General features: G+C 45.5%; 1 protein-coding gene across 1 annotated transcript; it reads left to right on the top strand.

Moving 5' to 3' along the window:
- The first annotated feature begins 637 nt into the window (after positions 1-637).
- On the top strand, positions 638-18,531 carry LOC124039456 (polypyrimidine tract-binding protein 2-like). Its single transcript, XM_046355444.1, has 13 exons — positions 638-744; positions 1,513-1,540; positions 4,698-4,764; positions 6,038-6,240; positions 8,615-8,911; positions 10,196-10,306; positions 10,480-10,681; positions 11,240-11,355; positions 13,673-13,706; positions 14,245-14,337; positions 14,723-14,939; positions 15,643-15,720; positions 15,988-18,531. Exons 1-13 carry the CDS (start codon positions 674-676, stop codon positions 16,115-16,117), a joined length of 1,647 nt encoding a protein of 548 aa, XP_046211400.1. The 5' UTR covers positions 638-673; the 3' UTR covers positions 16,118-18,531.
- Positions 18,532-19,920: the final 1,389 nt, after the last annotated feature.

Below are 19,920 nucleotides of genomic sequence, written 5' to 3'. Positions count from 1 at the left end.
TTAGAGTGGCCTTTTATTGTCCCCAGTACAATGTGCACCTGTGTAATGATCACGCAGTTTAATCAGCTTCTTGATTTGCCACACCTATCTTGGCAAAAGAGAAATGCTCACTAACAGGGACGTGAACAAATGTAATAATAACAATAATAATATATGCCATTTAGCAGACGCTTTTTTCCAAAGCGACTTACAGTCATGTGCGCATACATTCTACGTATGGGTGGTCCCGGGGATCGAATCCACTACCCTGGCGTTACAAGCGCCATGCTCTACATGCACAGAATGTGAGAGAAACCAACACTTTACATGTTGGGCTTATATTTGTGATCAGTGTATGTGTGTAATATAGCCAAGCCCGTGTTTGATATAGGCACAAGTAGCACAACCTAGAGTCACATTAAAAGGATAAACAAACAGACCTACAGCCTAAAAAATAAAACCCAACAACTCAATGTCCACAGCAAATGATGTAGACTAATTAATGACAATGCATCCATTTAAATGCCTCTATGAAATACAAAATAGCGTATCATTGTGTCTTAAAATGTTAAAATTGGTTTTACAGAGAAAAATATATTCTGCTGCGTGTAAAACGAAACAGTTTTTTTTGTTCGACTATTTCCGCCGGGTTCGACTATTTCCGCCAAGCTCTCAAGTCCCTCCATTTTGTTGTATGTGCTGTTGGCAAGAGAAGTGCAAAAAAAAAACTGTTGTCGTTTATAACGATATTCTAGCAATGGACGGGTATGTATTGGCCATCTATGTGTTTTTCATGAACGATTAATCATCTTCGGCAAGATTTAGTTGTTTCAATTCGAGTAACTTGCTTACCTCACCCTAGCTTGGTTTTTATGTATTTAAGCTAAAGGTAGCTAACGTTACGTTAGCTTGGCTAGCTAACGCTAGCTAACTCCTGGATGGACATGTGGACTGCCAGACGACGATGGCTAGTTAGCTTTAGTTAGAGAACTAAAATTATATTTTGTTTATGTAATTGTTAATAAACTTAACTGCTAATAAATTGACTGGGCAATCACGTTCAGCTAACGTTAGTTAACTAGCTAGCTCAAGCGGCTAGCTCTGGCTCGTCTTAAGAGATGAGGACCATTCGAGCATGACAGGGTGTGTCGTCACTTGTCCGGTGATCATTCATTTTATCCTTTGTTGATCGGAAATGTACGCTATCCACTCCAAAAACTATCAACACCATTAAACTACAAAATCACTGGCTAACGTGCATTGCCATACAGGTTACCTATTTTATAGGCAGTCAACGTGTGTAGGTGACTAGCTATGTTGTAACTAGCTGGTGTGGAGAGAAAGAGAGAAACGTTTGTCATTGGTGGTTTTCTTTGTTTTGCGTGTATCCACGGCACTAACGTTAGCCTGCTAGCTAACTTCCTTAGCTACTAGCTAGTTGAACTCCAGACGAGTAAAGCAGCATGCTGCTATAATTGTGGGAAGATTTGGCTTAACGAGGTAGCTAATCATTCTGTTCCCTCTCTTTTTCAGTATGGGAGATGTTGCAGTTGGTGTGAAGGTAAGCTTCAGCCCGATGCCCTCTCTATGGCAAGTAGCCTAGTGGTTAGACCGAAAGGTTGCTGGCTCGAATCCCGGAGCGGACAAGGTACAAATATGTCGCTCTGCCCCTGAACCAGGTGTGCCCGATGTGAAATGGCTGGGTCCCTGGTCGGGGTGAGGAGAGGGACGGAAGCTATACTGTTACACACTGTTCCCTGGTAGACTGTCAATGTAAATAAGAACTTGCCTAGTTAAATAAAGGTAAAAAATATATATATTTATATTTATGGCAAAGGTTATAGCTAGTTAAATAAATGGAAACCATATCTTGAAATTCCCTTTGATTGCTATGGCAATACAAACACATTTTTTTCTTACCCAGTTGAGTTGTTACATTAATCTGATGTAGCCTAATCTCACGCTGGTCAAATTTTGCCTCCATGCAGTTTGTTGAACCCCTAGAGTACTTTATGGGCAGATACCTAACACTGACACACAACTCAAATTTACATCTCTCCCATTGACGACAATTGTTTAAAAAAAGTTGTACTTTCAAAGCACACATGACTGTAAGTCGCTTTGGATAAAAGCGTCTGCTAAATAGCATATATATTATTATTATTATAAGTCAGGATCTGGGCATAGGCCTACTGGTATGAGTACAGAATCCTAAATGTAACTTACTACTGTTGAGAGAGTATGTCGTATCGCCCCCCCCCCAAAAAAGGTCCTAATTTCTAGCTTTCATGATATTAGTACAGCTGTAACTAAATAGGAACAACATAAGTCGCATCTGTTTAGGGAGAAACTTGTTCTCTTATAAATGCTTCGTGATCCTGTACCCTTCCAACTTGATTTTTGTCCAATAACCCTTGTTCCATCTGGTGCAAAACAAAGGTGACTTCCTCTTTGCCTCTGTTTATTTCATCAATGTTTCACGTACAAAATAAAGTTTGCTTTGCGAAGCATTCGTTTCAGTTACATCCCCTGCCCTGGTGTGAATTAGCCTTGGTCTAGTTGTCATGTTTTTAAGTTAGACAACTTACTAAAATGTATTTGTGAACTCTGGTCCTACAGAGTTATTGTGTCTGTACATTTTTGTTAGAGATAAAGAAATATTCAGACAAAAAGAGAAAAAAGCTTAAGACCCAGGTCTGTCTCTAATTGCTCCAGGCATAGTATAGTTTTAGCCGAACTCTGAACGCGTCAGCCACCAACTGAAGCCCAGAGGACAGACGCTTACTGAAGCCCAGAGGACAGACGCTTACTGAAGCCCAGAGGACAGACGCTTACTGAAGCCCAGAGGACAGACGCTTACTGAAGCCCAGAGGACAGACGCTTACTGAAGCCCAGAGGACAGACGCTTACTGAAGCCCAGAGGACAGACGCTTACTGAAGCCCAGAGGACAGACTTACTGAAGCCCAGAGGACAGACGCTTACTGAAGCCCAGAGGACAGACGCTTACTGAAGCCCAGAGGACAGACGCTTACTGAAGCCCAGAGGACAGACGCTTACTGAAGCCCAGAGGACAGACGCTTACTGAAGCCCAGAGGACAGACGCTTACTGAAGCCCAGAGGACAGACGCTTACTGAAGCCCAGAGGACAGACGCTTACTGAAGCCCAGAGGACAGACGCTTACTGAAGCCCAGAGGACAGACGCTTACTGAAGCCCAGAGGACAGACGCTTACTGAAGCCCAGAGGACAGACGCTTACTGAAGCCCAGAGGACAGACGCTTACTGAAGCCCAGAGGACAGACGCTTACTGAAGCCCAGAGGACAGACGCTTACTGAAGCCCAGAGGACAGACGCTTACTGAAGCCCAGAGGACAGACGCTTACTGAAGCCCAGAGGACAGACGCTTACTGAAGCCCAGAGGACAGACGCTTACTGAAGCCCAGAGGACAGACGCTTACTGAAGCCCAGAGGACAGACGCTTACTGAAGCCCAGAGGACAGACGCTTACTGAAGCCCAGAGGACAGACGCTTACTGAAGCCCAGAGGACAGACGCTTACTGAAGCCCAGAGGACAGACGCTTACTGAAGCCCAGAGGACAGACGCTTACTGAAGCCCAGAGGACAGACGCTTACTGAAGCCCAGAGGACAGACGCTACTGAAGCCCAGAGGACAGACGCTTACTGAAGCCCAGAGGACAGAGAGGACAGAGGACAGACGCTTACTGAAGCCCAGAGGACAGACGCTTACTGAAGCCCAGAGGACAGACGCTTACTGAAGCCCAGAGGACAGACGCTTACTGAAGAGGACAGACGCTTACTGAAGCCCAGAGGACAGAGACTGAAGCCCAGAGGACAGACGCTTACTGAAGCCCAGAGGACAGACGCTACTGAAGCCCAGAGGACAGACTGAAGCCCAGAGGACAGACGCTTACTGAAGCCCAGAGGACAGACGCTTACTGAAGCCCAGAGGACAGACGCTTACTGAAGCCCAGAGGACAGACGCTTACTGAAGCCCAGAGGACAGACGCTACTGAAGCCCAGAGGACAGACGCTTACTGAAGCCCAGAGGACAGACGCTTACTGAAGCCCAGAGGACAGATACTGAAGCCCAGAGGACAGACGCTTACTGAAGCCCAGAGGACAGACGCTTACTGAAGCCCAGAGGACAGACGCTTACTGAAGCCCAGAGGACAGACGACAGACTGAAGCCCAGAGGACAGACGCTACTGAAGCCCAGAGGACAGACGCTTACTGAAGCCCAGAGGACAGACGCTTACTGAAGCCCAGAGGACAGACGCTTACTGAAGCCCAGAGGACAGACGCTTACTGAAGCCCAGAGGACAGACGCTTACTGAAGCCCAGAGGACAGACGCTTACTGAAGCCCAGAGGACAGACGCTTACTGAAGCCCAGAGGACAGACGCTTACTGAAGCCCAGAGGACAGACGCTTACTGAAGCCCAGAGGACAGACGGCTCAGAGCCTTTGGGGATTTCCCAGATGAAATGATATGCCTGACATCTTGAGACTCCATGAGATTAGACTGATTGACACTAGAAAAAAGAAAACGAGGCAACTCTTTCTGGTGTTTTGTGTCCCCCCCTGTATTCTCTACCTGTCCAGAGAGAAATCTGTATTTCATTGTTGTCTTCCAGAGGCTCTGCTTGCTCTCAATTTCTTTCTCCCTTTCTCTCCCTCTCTCTTTGTTTTCTTTCTCCAGAGAGGATCAGATGAGCTGATGTCAGCCAGTGTCTACAACAGCGGATCTGACATGAGCAGTATCGGTGGTAAGTTTGGGATTATTTTTTTGCCAGCCCTCTCTGAGGGGATATTTGCATAAGTAATTTGACCGTGTTCCAACGGCATTCAAATAAGTCAAAGGATTAATGAATGTTTGAAGTGGAACGGCTGTATTGGTCAATGTCTTCCTCGTGGCAGGTGTTTCAGTATGTGTAGGTGGGTACGTGCTAGCATGTGACTGAAATAGAGTTGCGGTGCATTTCAATAGGCTATATCTCTTCGGGACATGGCTGTAATGTCTTAGAGAAACTATAGTATGGTATTTAAAAATAACTCATTTTTACCAGGCAAGTCGGTTAAGAACACATTCTTATTTGCAATGACGGACTACCGAGGAACAGTGGGTTGACTTCCTTGTTCAGGGGCAGAACGACAGATATTTACCTTGTCAGCTCAGGGATTTGATCTAGCAACCTTTCGGTTACTGGCCCAACGTTCTAACCACTAAGCTACCTGCCGCCGGGGCTGAAGAGAATGAAGCCTGACACGGGTTGCCTGGGGAAGCTTCTGTATTCATGGAACTTGAAATCCTCAACGAAACATTAAGGACACCTGCTCTTTCCATGACACAGACTGACCAGGTGAATCCAGGTGTAAGCTATGATCTCTTATTGATGTCACTTATTAAATCCACTTCAATCAGTGTACATGAAGACAAGGTGGGTTAAAGAAGGATTTTTTAAAGGATTGAGACAATTGTGTATGTGTGCCATTCAGTGTGTGACTGGGCAAGACGAAGGATTTTAAGTGCCTTTGAACGGGGTGTGGTAGTAGGTGCCAGGTGCACCGGTTTGAGTGTGTCAAGAACTGCAACGCTGCTGGGTTTTTCATGCTCAGTCGTGTCCAGTGTGTATCAAGAATGGTCCACCACCCAAAGGACATTCAGCCAGCTTGACAAAACTGGGAAGCATTTAGATCAACATGGGCCAGCATCCCTGTAAAGCGCTTTTGACACCTTGTAGAGTCCCCATGCCCTGATGAATTGAGGCTGTTCTGCGGACAAAAGAGGGGGGGGGGTCCAAATGTTTTGTACACTCAGTGTATATTGCGTTCAGATGCTAAATATAGTATTATACTTTAAATGTTTGAGCAACACTAATACTGAAGTTCAGGTGTGACGTGTTCGTCCATCGTAATAGGATGGAGTCTCGTGGTGTTCCGTGCTCCTCTCAAGTAAGTGGGTGTTTTGTGCTTTCTGTGGGGGGGGTGGCTTTAGAGCAGAGCAGGATTGGGACAATAAAAGCTGTGTCTTCTATCTAGATGTTACAGCCAATGGGAGCGACAGTAAATCCAATGGGAGTGACAGTAAAAAGCTGAGAGTGGAAGACCGGATGGAGGCCCCTCCGTCTCGTGTGCTGCACATCAGAAAACTGCCCAATGAAACTTCAGAATCGGAGGTCATTGCCCTGGGGTTACCTTTCGGGAAGGTCACAAATATCCTGACGCTTAAGGGGAAAAACCAGGTGAGTGTACCCAGATAGAGGAACAGGCGATCAGCAATGTTTTACTCTGCCCAAAATCTATACGAAAAATAAACCCACAATGTAAATAATTTTTGTATGTAGGTTAATGAGTGTCGAATTTGGTTAATAAAAAATGTAATTGCTAATTTGCTACGTGAGTTCTACTCGATCTAATAGAAGTTACGTAATGGTTAGGTTGTTACAAATGCACTGATATAAGTGGACATGTGGCATTTTGCGAGTGGGGTGAGGGAGGGAGGGTTGAAGAGGAGGAGGCTTGGCTTGAAACGCTGGGCATCTTGTTATGTATTAGGTCCACACAGTTATACTTATGTCTTAACTTCTGAAAGTTAACGTTGGACTAACAAGTTTGTATGCAGAGTGGCACCAGAATTAAAATAAAAACACATTTTTTTAGTTAATAAATCCAATTTAAATGTTACCTTTATTTTACTGGGCAAGACGGTTAAGAACAAATTCTTATTTACAATGGCGGCCGAACCCGGACGACGCTGGACCAATTGTGCGCCGCCCTATAGGACACCCGATCACAGCCGGCTGTGATACAGCCTGGATTTGAACCAGGGTGTCTAGTGACACCTCTAGCACTGAGATGCAGTGCCGTAGACCGCTGTGTCGCTCATGTCTTCTCTAATAAAAAATCTCTCCCTAATTTCTGAATCGAGTAATGTCAGTAGGCTACAGTAGCATATGTTTCAGAGGGGCAGGTAGCCTACACAGGCACAAACACAGGCAAAGATTTTCAATTGGCAGGCAGAAACTGGAACATGTATCTGAGTGACAGAGTAAGGGCTTTGCATAGGCACTATGTTGTTGTTAACTGGTTCCCATGCTTTTAAAATAAAGGTTCTGTTCCGTAACAGTGTAGATCACTTTTGTTCCTGGTTCCGATTCTGTTCCTTGACAATTTATTTTTCTGATCTCTTCCTTGAACCGGTTCCAACCCCTGCTTGAAAGAGGAGATGGCCTCAATGGCGCTGCCCCAGCTGTCACGGACACTAATATGGCACAGTAACAAAGATATTATGGCCTGTAGTTCACATGCTTATCTGCCATCTCATTGGCTAGAAGGGTCCCACCTGATCTCGCCTGCCTTCCATCTTTGAGGACATCTTTTTCCATTGTTAGAGCGGTCGGTCAGTCGACTGTCCTGTCAATTTAATAGACTATCTTTGGCCCAGAATAATACAGCGGCCAATTTAGATTGTGTTCTCTGTCATGGGGCTTGCTAAAGATTTAATATCTATCTAAGAGTAGGCTGTGGTCGGTTCGCCCTTCCTCCTTTCTTGTTTGACCTCTTACCTGAGTCATAATTGCCTGTGTTTTATCCATTGGTATTCCATGTCACAAGGATAAAAAAAAAAAAACATTGGCTGTGTTTTGTTTGTCTGACATGAATGTCGTGTTTACAATTTTGTTGTATTAATCGCTATGTTTTCTTCATTTATGTCCCACTCCCTATCTATAAAGTATTTTATGATACCAGAGTTCCATGACTGCTACCATTTTTATCACATTTTGTAGCCCCTTGACTTGGGCTTAGCAAATAAATAAAAAACATTTAGGAGGTTAAAACCATGTTTTGGTCAAACTGTAAAGTACATTATCCACATGATTCCTGTGATGAGTGTCTACCTGCCCCTCCTCCCTCCCCGGTACCTGTTTCCTACTGACGCAGTCGCGCGAACCACTCTTATTTCCGGGGGGGGGGGGTGCTCTCGGAAAAAGAAAAGCGTTTTTGGATTGAAAACAAAATTGCCTGAAACACACAGCACTCCTGTTGTCACAGTTGAAGAAAGGAGCTTATTAGTTTTCTGTAGGTATGAATAATCCCCCCCCTCCCCTTTTTCTCTCAATTTTGAGCTCAATAGCAACTATCTTCCAACCAAGATATATGATATGACTTTGAGATTTGGTCTTTGCGATTTTCATAGGCCTTCATTGAGTGGTAGACGACAACGGCAAAGTTCTTTCAGATATGAACAAAATGTGTTGTTAGCTTAGTACCTGGCTACTAGCAGTGGGTATTATATTTACAGTTAGCTAATGTGTTTTAGTTATTCAGGTGGAGAATTCTCTAAAATAAATTAGAATATGATGTTGGTGCACATAAAGATGTAGGCAAATTCATTTTATTGAACTTTTTTTATCTTATAAAAAATATACAAAATGTTTTTGTTGAGGTGTGTGACCAAATTGTGGGCTGGTGCCACCAGGGAAAAATGTTTGAACCTTGGATACAGACACGGTACAGTTTCATTGAACTGTATCATAAGACACTTCCCAGGATGCCGTTGGGTATTTTCGCCTAACAGAAGTCCTAATGCTGTTCCTATCCTATTGGTCTTTTCAGGCTTTCTTGGAGCTGGGCACAGAGGAAGCAGCGATAACCATGATCAACTACTACTCTACTGTGACACCGCATGTTCGGAACGTCCCCGTGTTCATCCAGTATTCCAACCACAAAGAACTCAAAACGGATAGCGGAAACCAGCGGGCCCAGGCGGTCCTGCAGGCGGTGTCAGCGGTCCAAGGAGGAGGTACTCCTGCGTCGGGCTCCGTCGTAGATCTAACCGCTGCGTCCAGCCCTGTGCTCAGAATAATCATCGACAACATGTTCTATCCAGTCACTCTGGATGTGCTGCAGCAGGTAACCTACATTCACTATGTATTTTTTGGTTGGTAGGTTTGGCAGAGGGCAGATTTATGAATGTAATATACAATGTTTTTTTTATCCTCCATTTTGTACAGACGTGATCTGAATCTATGGCGCTGTACTAGATGGCAGCCGTTTCGCTCCGACCAAACTTTGCTATTTGTGGTTGTTTCTTTTTGCTTTATTTTCATGCACTATTAATTCTTACAACCGACAATAACTTTTTGAACATCGGACCAGCAGTTACTTACTCCAATTCCGTCTTCAACTTCTACTCCTCTTCCCTGGGCTCTCTCTGTAACTCTGACCCAATTTTCGGGCTACCCAAGAGGACACGCCGGCTTTAGAGGCAAAAGGGGTGGAGGATCCTGGTGAGATTCAGGCAAAAGGTAAAAAAACGGCCACCTCTGTCCCCCCCCCTCCAACCCGCTGGCCAACATAGTCACTCGACAATAAGATGGATGACCTCCGGTCGCAGATTCGCTACCAACAAGACTCGAAAAGCCCCCCCCATACACATCGACAGGCCTGAAGTGGAGCAGGTCGAGAGCTTCGAGGTCCTCGGTGTCCAAATCACTAAAGACTTAAACATGGTCCAAAGAAGACGCAACGGCAATTAAGACGGATGAAACGGGCCCCTCAAATTCCTCGGTGCCGTTGAGAGCATTTTGATTGGCTGTATCACTGCCTGGTATGGCAATGGCACCGTCCTCCATCGCATGGTGCCACAGAGGGTGGTGAGGACAGCCCAGTACATCACTGGGGCCCAGCTCCCTGCCATCCAGGACCTCTATATCAGGAGGTGTGGTAGGAAGACCTGGAAAATCATTAGACTCCAACCATGAGGGAGGGAGGAGGGGGGGGGGAGACGCAAAAACCGGACAGGAAGATCATGTCAGTGACTCAACCCACTCAAGTGATGCACCCCTCATATGGGTGGCATGGAAGAGCACCATTAAGCCAGTGACTCGACCCCTGTAGTTAGGGTTAGAGGCAGAGGATCCCGGTGGAGAGCGAGGGGAACCGGCCAGGCAGAGACAGTGCCTTGCCAATTCACATTGTTATTGATTATTGCACGGTTGGATTTTGAGTTTGCGTGAAAGGCATTTCACTGTACTTATGACTTGCATGTGACATGATAACTTGTCTATCTCTTCTGCCCATTTCTCTCATCATAGTAGTTTCATATTCCATCTGATAGTTAAACATCAGCTATTTCGTAGAGGTTGTCTTCTCAATACTTTTCTATTGCTGCTGTTTTTTTGTGGGGGGGGTCAGATCTTCTCAAAGTTCGGAACAGTCATGAAGATCATCACATTCACCAAGAACAATCAGTTCCAGGCTCTGCTGCAGTTCAACGACCCACCCACCGCCCAGCAAGCCAAAATAGTGAGTGGGATTTTTCATTGTTCATTATCGATTTGTTATGTACTGAATTTTATAATTTCATTACATGTTTGTGTGCAAATAAAGTAAATTTGTATAGTTGCTGTTTTGATTTCTGGTATTTCCCGGTACACTTATCAAATAACCCCAACTGGAATCGTTCCATTGTTCCTCAGGCCCTGGATGGTCAGAACATCTACAACTCGTGCTGTACGCTCCGCATCGACTACTCCAAGCTGGTCAACCTGAACGTGAAGTACAACAACGACAAGAGCCGTGACTACACCCGGCCAGAGCTCCCTGCAGGGGACGGCCAGCCTGCCATGGACCCCAACATGGCTGCTGCCTTCCAAGGCAAAGACTCCAACTCTCTGCTCGGTAAGATCTCAGGTCGATCCCCTCCCCCCCCCTCTGCTCGGTAAGATCCCAGGTAGCACCCCCCCCCCTGCTGGTAAGATCCCAGGTAGAACCCCCTGCTCCCCCTCTGCTCGGCAAGTTCCCAGGTAGACCCCCCCCTCTGCTCGGCAAGATCTCAGGTAGCCCCCTCTGCTCGGTAAGATCCCAGGTAGACGATTCCCCCGCCCCTCTGCAGGTAGGACAGCGACGACGCCCCCTCTGCTCGGTGCGATCCCAGGTAGAACCCCCCCCCTGCTAGGTAAGATCCTAGGTAGAAGCGCCCCCCCCTCAGCTCTAAGTTCCCAGGTAGAAGTTCCCAGACAGCGCCCCCTCTGCTAGGTAGACGACGCCCCCCTCTGCTCGGTAAGATCCCAGGTAGACTCCTGACTGCCGGGGAAACATCCGTTTCACATCGCCCAGGGCTCTGCTTATTTTCCACCATTCAGTTGGTCCTAGAGGGAAATCTCTGCCCTCACTAGCCCAGGCTGAGCTGAAATTCATCCTGTTGGGTCTAAATCCTGACCCCTCTGACCTCTCCAGGTGGCCTGAGCCCGCTGAATGCTGCCGCGGCGGCGGCTGCTGCTGCAGGAAGGGTGGCTCTGTCCGGTCACACTGGAGCCAGTGGCGTGCTCCTGGCCTCCAACCTCAACGAAGAGGTCAGTAATGATCTTTCTACCCCCTCCAGACGTAACTCATTACAAACAAACTCTTATTTCCACTTTCTCTCTCCATCTCTCTCTCCTCTCCATCTTTCTCTCTCCTCTCCATCTCTCCATATAAATGTCGAAGCCTGCCAGTGCAAACTGATTCTCTCTTTCTCCTCCTCCTGTCTGTTAACACTCTAATATCTCCTCCTGTCTGTTAACACTCTAATATCTCTCCTCCTGTCTGTTAACACTCTAATCTCTCCTCCTCCTGTCTGTTAACACTCTAATATCTCCTCCTGTCTGTTAACACTCTAATATCTCCTCCTCCTGTCTGTTAACACTCTAATATCTCCTCCTGTCTGGTAACACTCTAATCTCTCCTCCTCCTGTCTGTTAACACTCTAATCTCTCCTCCTCCTGTCTGTTAACACTCTAATCTCTCCTCCTGTCTGTACTCTAATAACACTCTAACACTCTCCTCCTCCTGTCTGTTAACACTCTAATATCTCCTCCTGTCTGTTAACACTCTAATCTCTCCTCCTCCTGTCTGTTAACACTCTAATATCTCCTCCTGTCTGGTAACACTCTAATATCTCCTCCTGTCTGTTAACACTCTAATATCTCCTCCTGTCTGTTAACACTCTAATCTCTCCTCCTCCTGTCTGTTAACACTCTAATCTCTCCTCCTGTCTGTTAACACTCTAATCTCTCCTCCTGTCTGTTAACACTCTAATCTCTCCTCCTGTCTGTTAACACTCTAATCTCTCCTCCTGTCTGTTAACACTCTAATCTCTCCTCCTGTCTGTTAACACTCTAATATCTCCTCCTCCTGTCTGTTAACACTCTAATATCTCCTCCTCCTGTCTGTTAACACTCTAATCTCTCCTCCTCCTGTCTGTTAACACTCTAATATCTCCTCCTCCTGTCTGTTAACACTCTAATCTCTCCTCCTTTCTGTTAACACTCTAATATCTCCTCCTGTCTGTTAACACTCTAATCTCTCCTCCTCCTGTCTGTTAACACTCTAATATCTCCTCCTCCTGTCTGGTAACACTCTAATATCTCCTCCTCCTGTCTGTTAACACTCTAATCTCTCCTCCTCCTGTCTGTTAACACTCTAATATCTCCTCCTGTCTGTTAACACTCTAATCTCTCCTCCTCCTGTCTGTTAACACTCTAATCTCTCCTCCTCCTGTCTGTTAACACTCTAATCTCTCCTCCTCCTGTCTGTTAACACTCTAATCTCTCCTCCTCCTGTCTGTTAACACTAATCTCTCCTCCTCCTGTCTGTTAACACTCTAATATCTCCTCCTGTCTGTTAACACTCTAATCTCTCCTCCTCTCTGCCATGTTGAGCTGAAGCTGGTTAACACACTCCTATTCTCTCTGCACTCTCACCTATCCTGACTTCACCTCTCTGTCTCTATGGAGAGGACCCTGTATTTCAAATACTTAAACTTGCAGTTATATTTTTATTTGGGCCCCACACCCTGTTGACATGTATATATGTGGGGGTCAAACATGATCTATGGTTGCCATAGTGCTTCCAGGTGGTTTCATGTCTGTTCTTGCATGTCGATGACACTAAAACAGAGATTTGACTGCATGCTCTTTCTACTAGTTATCTTCATTTCACCCCCTTATTTACTATGTGCCGATTGATCCTGGACTTCATGCGTTAGCCTATCGCATGCCTTTTTTGTTTGTTTGTTCATTGCTAGGCTATAATGTTTATGATTTTGACATTTACTGTACCTTATCCGTGTTTGTCAAGGGGATGATATACATTTGGCCCAGTTGACTTGCTTATTTAGTTGTGATAAAGTACATGAACCAGTCAGTCTGACCAAACTCCCGCATCATTTCCTGTGTACTGACCTGTATTTTAATTTGTCTCCCTCCCTCACTTTGTTTTTTTTTACATTTGCATTTTCCTTCCCTCTCTCCCTCCCCACCTAATTACCCTTCATATCCCCCCCCTACCCTTCCCCATTACCCTTCATCCCCCCCCACTCTCTCTCTCTCTCTCCACCTACCTTCCCCATATACCTTCCCTCCCTCTCTCCCCCTACCTACCGACTCTTCATCCCTCTCTCTTCACCCCCCCGTGCTCATGCTTGGTGCTTGAACAAAACCTGTTCCCTCGGACCAACCTTTAACCCCCAAAATTTAACTGCCTTGAACCATACTCCATGACCACCTTCACCATTCTACGGGAAACCACCCTCCTGGATGATCTGTCCACCTCCGCTCTCTCTACCTCCGCTCCGACTCTTCTACCTGTCTTCCTGTCTTCTGCTGCTTGCTCTCTTCTCCTCTTCTAAAGATGGTTACGCCCCAAAGTCTGTTTACTCTCTTCGGTATGTTGTTGTTTAGCTCTCTGTTGCTCTTCTGTTGCTTATTTCTGTTCTAAAGAGACATTACCTTTTTTAAATATTTTTTGTTCATTTCCATATTGCAGTAATTGTTTTTTGACTTTAGTTTTGTGGTTGTTGCTCCTCTGTTATCATTTGGTTCTCTCTCTCTTTGGCTTTCTTTCCAAATTGATCCCATCTGTAGATTTGTGTTAAAATGCATGGTACATTGATTTGGCATAGCCTGTACAGTAGTTTAATTAGCCAAACATGTCCTTAACTTGTCTGTTTATGGGGTGTCTCAATCTGTCCTTAATATACACACACACACACACACACGCACACCTCTTGCTCAACTCTCTTCAAATGTTAATTCTGATGAATGATCTCTAGCCTACATTGACTCTCTCTCTATCTAGCCTCTTACTCTGTCTCTGCCTTGCCTAAACTTTCCCTCTATCTCAAGTGCTAAAGTGTTTCCTCACTGTCTCCTCTTCCTCCTCTTCCTCGCCCTCCTCTCGTCTGCTCATGACTTTAACCCTAGGGGTGTATGGTGATGCCCAGAGGGTGAAGATCCTCTACAATAAGAAAGACAGTGCTCTGATACAGATGGCTGATGCCAACCAAGCCCAGCTAGGTAAGACCCTGGCCCCGGCTAGGTGAGGCCCCGGCTAGGTGAGGCCCCGGCTAGGTGAGGCCCCGGCTAGGTAAGACCCCGGCTAGGTGAGGCCCCGGCTAGGTAAGACCCCGACCCCGGCTAGGTAAGGCCCCAGTTAGGTAAGACCCCGGCCCCGGCTAGGTAAGGCCCCGGCTAGGTAAGGTAACATGATCCTCCTCAATTGTCTCATGTTTATTGACTGATAAAAATAAATTTCCCCAGATTTATTTAGTCTAGTTGATTGATTGTTCCAGTCTTTTGAAGTAGATTCTCTCCTAAATGTGTGTGGGGGGGTGGGGGTGGTTGTCTTGGGACACAGTACTGCTGTATAAAAACTAACTCTGTACAAATGAAATGCTTCCAGCCATGAGTCACCTGAATGGGCAGAAGATGCATGGGAAACCAATCAGGGTGGCTCTGTCTAAGCACACCTCGGTGCAGCTGCCCAGGGATGGACTGGATGACCAGGGCCTCACCAAAGACTTCACCAACTCGCCCCTGCACCGCTTCAAGAAGCCTGGCTCCAAGAACTTCCAGAATATTTTCCCTCCCACCACTACTCTTCACCTCTCCAACATCCCGTAAGTCTACCACCTGGCCTCTACACTACACACTGATCTAAGAACAGTTAGCTCATAATGGTTATTGTTAGGATTTGGACATGGTAAGCAGATCCTGTATCTTTTGGCGCATTTCCCTAGACACTGATTTTTAAGGACAGTTTTGTTCTTTCTCACTAGGACTTGGGGAGGGTAATCTGAGGCAACATCTATACCTGGAAGAAAAGTTAAAGGAGCTTTATGTCTAGGGGAAAACGCCAACAGACAGAGGATCTGCTTACCACGTTCAAATCCTAACAATAACCATTATGAGTTAATACAAAACTGTTCTTAGATCAGTGAAGTCTTAGGGCTTCCCGAGTGGCGCAGCGGTCTAAAACGCTGCATCTCGGTGCTAGAGGCGTCATTACGGGGACCCTGGATTGATTCCAGGCTGTAGCACAACCGGTCTTGACTGGGAGTCCCATAGGGCGGCGCACAATTGGCCCCAGCGTCGTCTGGGTTTGGCCCTGGGGCCAGGCCGTCATTGTAAAATAATAATTGAAGAAAAAGAGAACCTGTGATCTGTGCCCCTGGGTTTTGTGATCTGTGCCCCTGGGTTTTGTGATCTGTGCCCCTGGGTTTTGTGATCTGTGCCCCTGGGTTTTGTGATCTGTGCCCCTGGGTTTTGTGATCTGTGCCCCTGGGTTTGTGGCTAGAATGTTAAGTTCACGTGTTTCCACAGAACGGACGTTTCCGAGGAAGACCTCCGACTGCTGTTCTCCAACGCCGGGGGAACCGTGAACGCATTCAAGTTCTTTCAGTACGTCTCCGCCGTTTCCATAACAACAGAACTGAGCTACAGTTGTTCTTCAATTGGTTGTGAATGAACTTGAGCATTGATTTTTTTTTTTTTCGAACACTCCTTAGCTCTGTGGCTAGCTCCAGGGAGTATGTGAGACTTGCTTAGGTTGTGTTCCTGTCCATTCTGTGGGGTGTGGTTGAGAGCGGAGCAGAACATACACACTACATTCTGATTGGACAGATCCAAGATGTATTTCAATGTGTTCAACCGTTCTTCCGTTCCCAGGGATCACAAAATGGCACTGCTCCAGATGTCAACGGTGGAGGAGGCCATCCAGGGTCTGATCGACCTCCACAACTACAACATGGGTGACAACCATCACCTGAGAGTCTCCTTCTCCAAATCCACCATCTAAACTTATGCATAATGATCGATCCTCCACAACATCCATCGCTTTCTGTTTTCCCTAGCAGATTTTTGGCTGGCATTTGTTAAACCCTGTTGACTCGTTCCAGACTCTGGGGACCACATTTGGACCTTATTGTTTCTTTCTTAGTGTTATCAGTCATTCCTTCAGAGAACCAGAAACTCAAACCGGGGGGGAGAAAATGTTGTACTTCTATATTTTGAGGACATTTTAACCCCTTCACCTGATCCTGACCCCTGTGTTAGTCCCATACCCTCTGACCCCTGTGTTAGTCCCATACCCCCTGATCCTGACCCCTGTGTTAGTCCCATACCCTCTGACCCCTGTGTTAGTCCCATAGCCTCTGACCCCCGTGTTAGTCCCATAGCCTCTGACCCCCGTGTTAGTCCCATAGCCTCTGACCCCCGTGTTAGTCCCATAGCCTCTGACCCCCGTGTTAGTCCCATAGCCTCTGACCCCCGTGTTAGTCCCATAGCCTCTGACCCCCGTGTTAGTCCCATAGCCTCTGACCCCCGTGTTAGTCCCATAGCCTCTGACCCCCGTGTTAGTCCCATAGCCTCTGACCCCGTGTTAGTCCCATAGCCTCTGACCCCGTGTTAGTCCCATAGCCTCTGACCCCCGTGTTAGTCCCATAGCCTCTGACCCCGTGTTAGTCCCATAGCCTCTGACCCCCGTGTTAGTCCCATAGCCTCTGATCCTGACCCCTGTGCTAATCCCACGACCCCCTGACCCCTGTGGTAACCCACACTCCCTGACCCCTGTGTTAGTCCCATACCCTCTGATCCTGACCCCTGTGTTAATCCCACGACCCCCTGACCCCTGTGTTAATCCCACACCCCCTGACCCCTGTGGTAACCCACACTCCCTGACCCCTGTGTTAGTCCCATACCCTCTGATCCTGACCCCTGTGTTAATCCCACGACCCCCTGACCCCTGTGGTAGCCCACACTCCCTGACCCCTGTGTTAGTCCCATACCCTCTGATCCTGACCCCTGTGTTAGTCCCATACCCCCTGACTCCTGTGTTAATCCTATAACCCATTTGTATGATCAGCAAACTATTTTCCTTTTCTACCTTCTCATTATGAAGGGTGGATGATTGGACATGGGCGCCTCTTTTTTGACTATGATGATTTAGTTCTACAAGATATGTGCCTTACCAGACTATCAACTCTTTTTACATCCCAAATATTGACATGAATCCCTGTCTGATTTTTTTGAGGCACATTTAATTTTGATGTGAAATTTAACATGATTTGTCTCTTCTCCCGTGTCACTGTTATAGTTTGTACGTTTCTGCCATCCAAGTTTTGCCTTTTTCAGTTGCTGTTCAATTTGTGGAGTCTCCCCCCTCTTTTTTTCCTTCGTTAAATTCACTATGGTTGTTGTGGAGTGGGGAACAATATGAGATTGAAGTTGAATCAGTCTTTTAATTTTAGCCCCTTTAGACCACGTTGCTTGAAGGTTTCTTGTAGAGGAATAACCAACAATACCGATTTTTGTTTTGTTTTTTTGAACCCGTTATTTTTCCTTTTTTAAATTTTTTTTTTAGATTACACATTTACTAAAATAGTCTTAATGTTTCTGTTCATTATAGGTTTTCACTTCCCTTGTTTTTCATCATATTCATGTACATGGGTAGGAGGTGAGGTTTTCTATGCTTCTACTGCCTGTTCTATCTAGTTCTTGGAATAAAACCTTACATAATACTTTTACTAATTTGAACTGCACTTAACGGTCACGATGTTGTCATACACAGGACGAAGCAAATGTCATGACTGTTTTTGAGACATACAGTTCAAGCGAAGTGTTATCTAAAAAAAAAAATCTGCTTTTGCATGTGTTGGAAGAGGGTAGCGAAGTAGAACCTGTTGTGAAGTCAACGTGTTGCTGTTTAGAGGGACAACCCCTGGTTGGGACCAAAAGTCGGTGCCTTTTTTAGTCTTTAATTTACAGTTGTATCACAAAGGAAAAATAATCCACATTTTAATGAACCCCCTCTGATATATTTTGTATATCTGGGAGGAGAGCAGGGAAAAAAAGAAGGTAAGGTACAGGACACGATTCATTATCAACGACATTAATTCCTTATACAGTTATTTTAAGCAGACCTACTACACATAATACCCATTATGATTTTAAGAATCCCACAACCTCAACTTACTGGATAAAAGGGTGTTTTCAAGAGAGAAAAAGTCGTGTGTTTTCTATATTGGTTACATTTTTTACATCTCTGGGAATGTTGAGATTCAGATAGTTGGGAAGCGGCACGATTAAAATAATTTTCTAAAAAAAAAGTCGGGAGATTTGGTCGGACGTGTTTTAGATGTTTCTCTTCTATCGTGTGTGTGTGTTCTGCTTTTCCTCTGTAGCATGTTCAATAAACTTCTGTAGCTCTATTCACTTCTGTCTCTCTCTGCGACCTGCTCATCTTTTCTCCACTCGCGCTTATATATTTTGATTGTATTTAATTCCGATCCCCATTAGCTGTTACTAAAGAGCATCTACTCTTCCCGGGGTCCACATAGAACATGACATTAATACAGAACGGTAATAGACAAGATAAGCACATTGCTTAGCTTTACAACAGGAGTATAGCCTACTTGGCTGGCATGAAAATGAACCACGGGAAAAGCGTCCTCCCCATTCTCTATTTAAGTGCGTCGTATTACTTTTCCCGTGGCCCTGTTCTGAGACCGGTACATGTATGTTTAGATAAGGTTTGTTTGTATCAACTAAAGTGGCCGAGTAACTTCTTAAAATTAAACACATTAATTTGCTTTACAACAGGAGTGGAGCCTAAACTGGCACACAGGCGGCACGTGAGTTTCAAGTTTGGGGAAGATAATTTTGACCATAAATACACCTTTTATAATAATCGCGTTTGCGGTCACTTGGAAACAATATTCTCCCACTAATTGATGGCATTGGAACATTCGCGCATATATATCCTTCTGCCGTGTGCGCATCGCTGCGCTTATAATGTGAAGAAATAGCCTAATAGTTTATCAACATTTTAAGCTAAACCTTCTGATCTGTTGCATCAGCCTCATTGCTTAATTTTTAGTTTTTGTTGTCTGTTGTAATTGATCTTAAATTTATACAACTGTCCCAGATGTTTGGAATATTTATTTAATGACAAGTTGACCAATGGAATAGGTCAACTTGTTGCACTATGGGGGATAGTAGATTGCTGTTCGTTAGGCCTACTCACCCTGTGGATAGATCTTCTAGCATCTTCAATATGCGCTTTGGAATGCGATAATATGGACCCAGCATTTGTGTCTCGATGTGTCTGTCTTCACTTGGAGCCTACTTCATAGCTGAGATGCCTGTGAGCAGGACCTGATCATGTACGTTGGCTAACAAGAATTAAGCTATCTGAGTGAGAGCTGCTTCAGTAAGAAGGGAATTATTGGCATATAGAAAAGATGGGAGACAAATGGAGCGGAGGTTGGATTGCCTGCTGAGAATTCATAGGCCAGTGAGTAAACTTCCACTACAATCCATTCTACTGACCAATGTGTAATCATTGAAAAACAAAATGCATAATATACATTCAAGACTATCCTACCAACACTACATTAATAACTGTAACATCTTATGTTTCACCGAGTCGTGACTGAACGACACACAGATAATGTAGCTGGCGGGATTTTCTGTGCATCGGCTGGATAGAAAAGCTACGTCTGGTAAGGGGTGTGTATCTATTTGTCAACAGCTGGTGCGCGATGTCTAATATTAAAGATATCTCAAGGGTATTGCTCGCCTGAGGTAGAGTACCTCATGATA

Source organism: Oncorhynchus gorbuscha, linkage group LG07 (assembly GCF_021184085.1).
Source record: "Oncorhynchus gorbuscha isolate QuinsamMale2020 ecotype Even-year linkage group LG07, OgorEven_v1.0, whole genome shotgun sequence".
NCBI classification, from domain to species: domain Eukaryota; kingdom Metazoa; phylum Chordata; class Actinopteri; order Salmoniformes; family Salmonidae; genus Oncorhynchus; species Oncorhynchus gorbuscha.
This window is presented reverse-complemented; position numbering and strand designations above follow the sequence as displayed.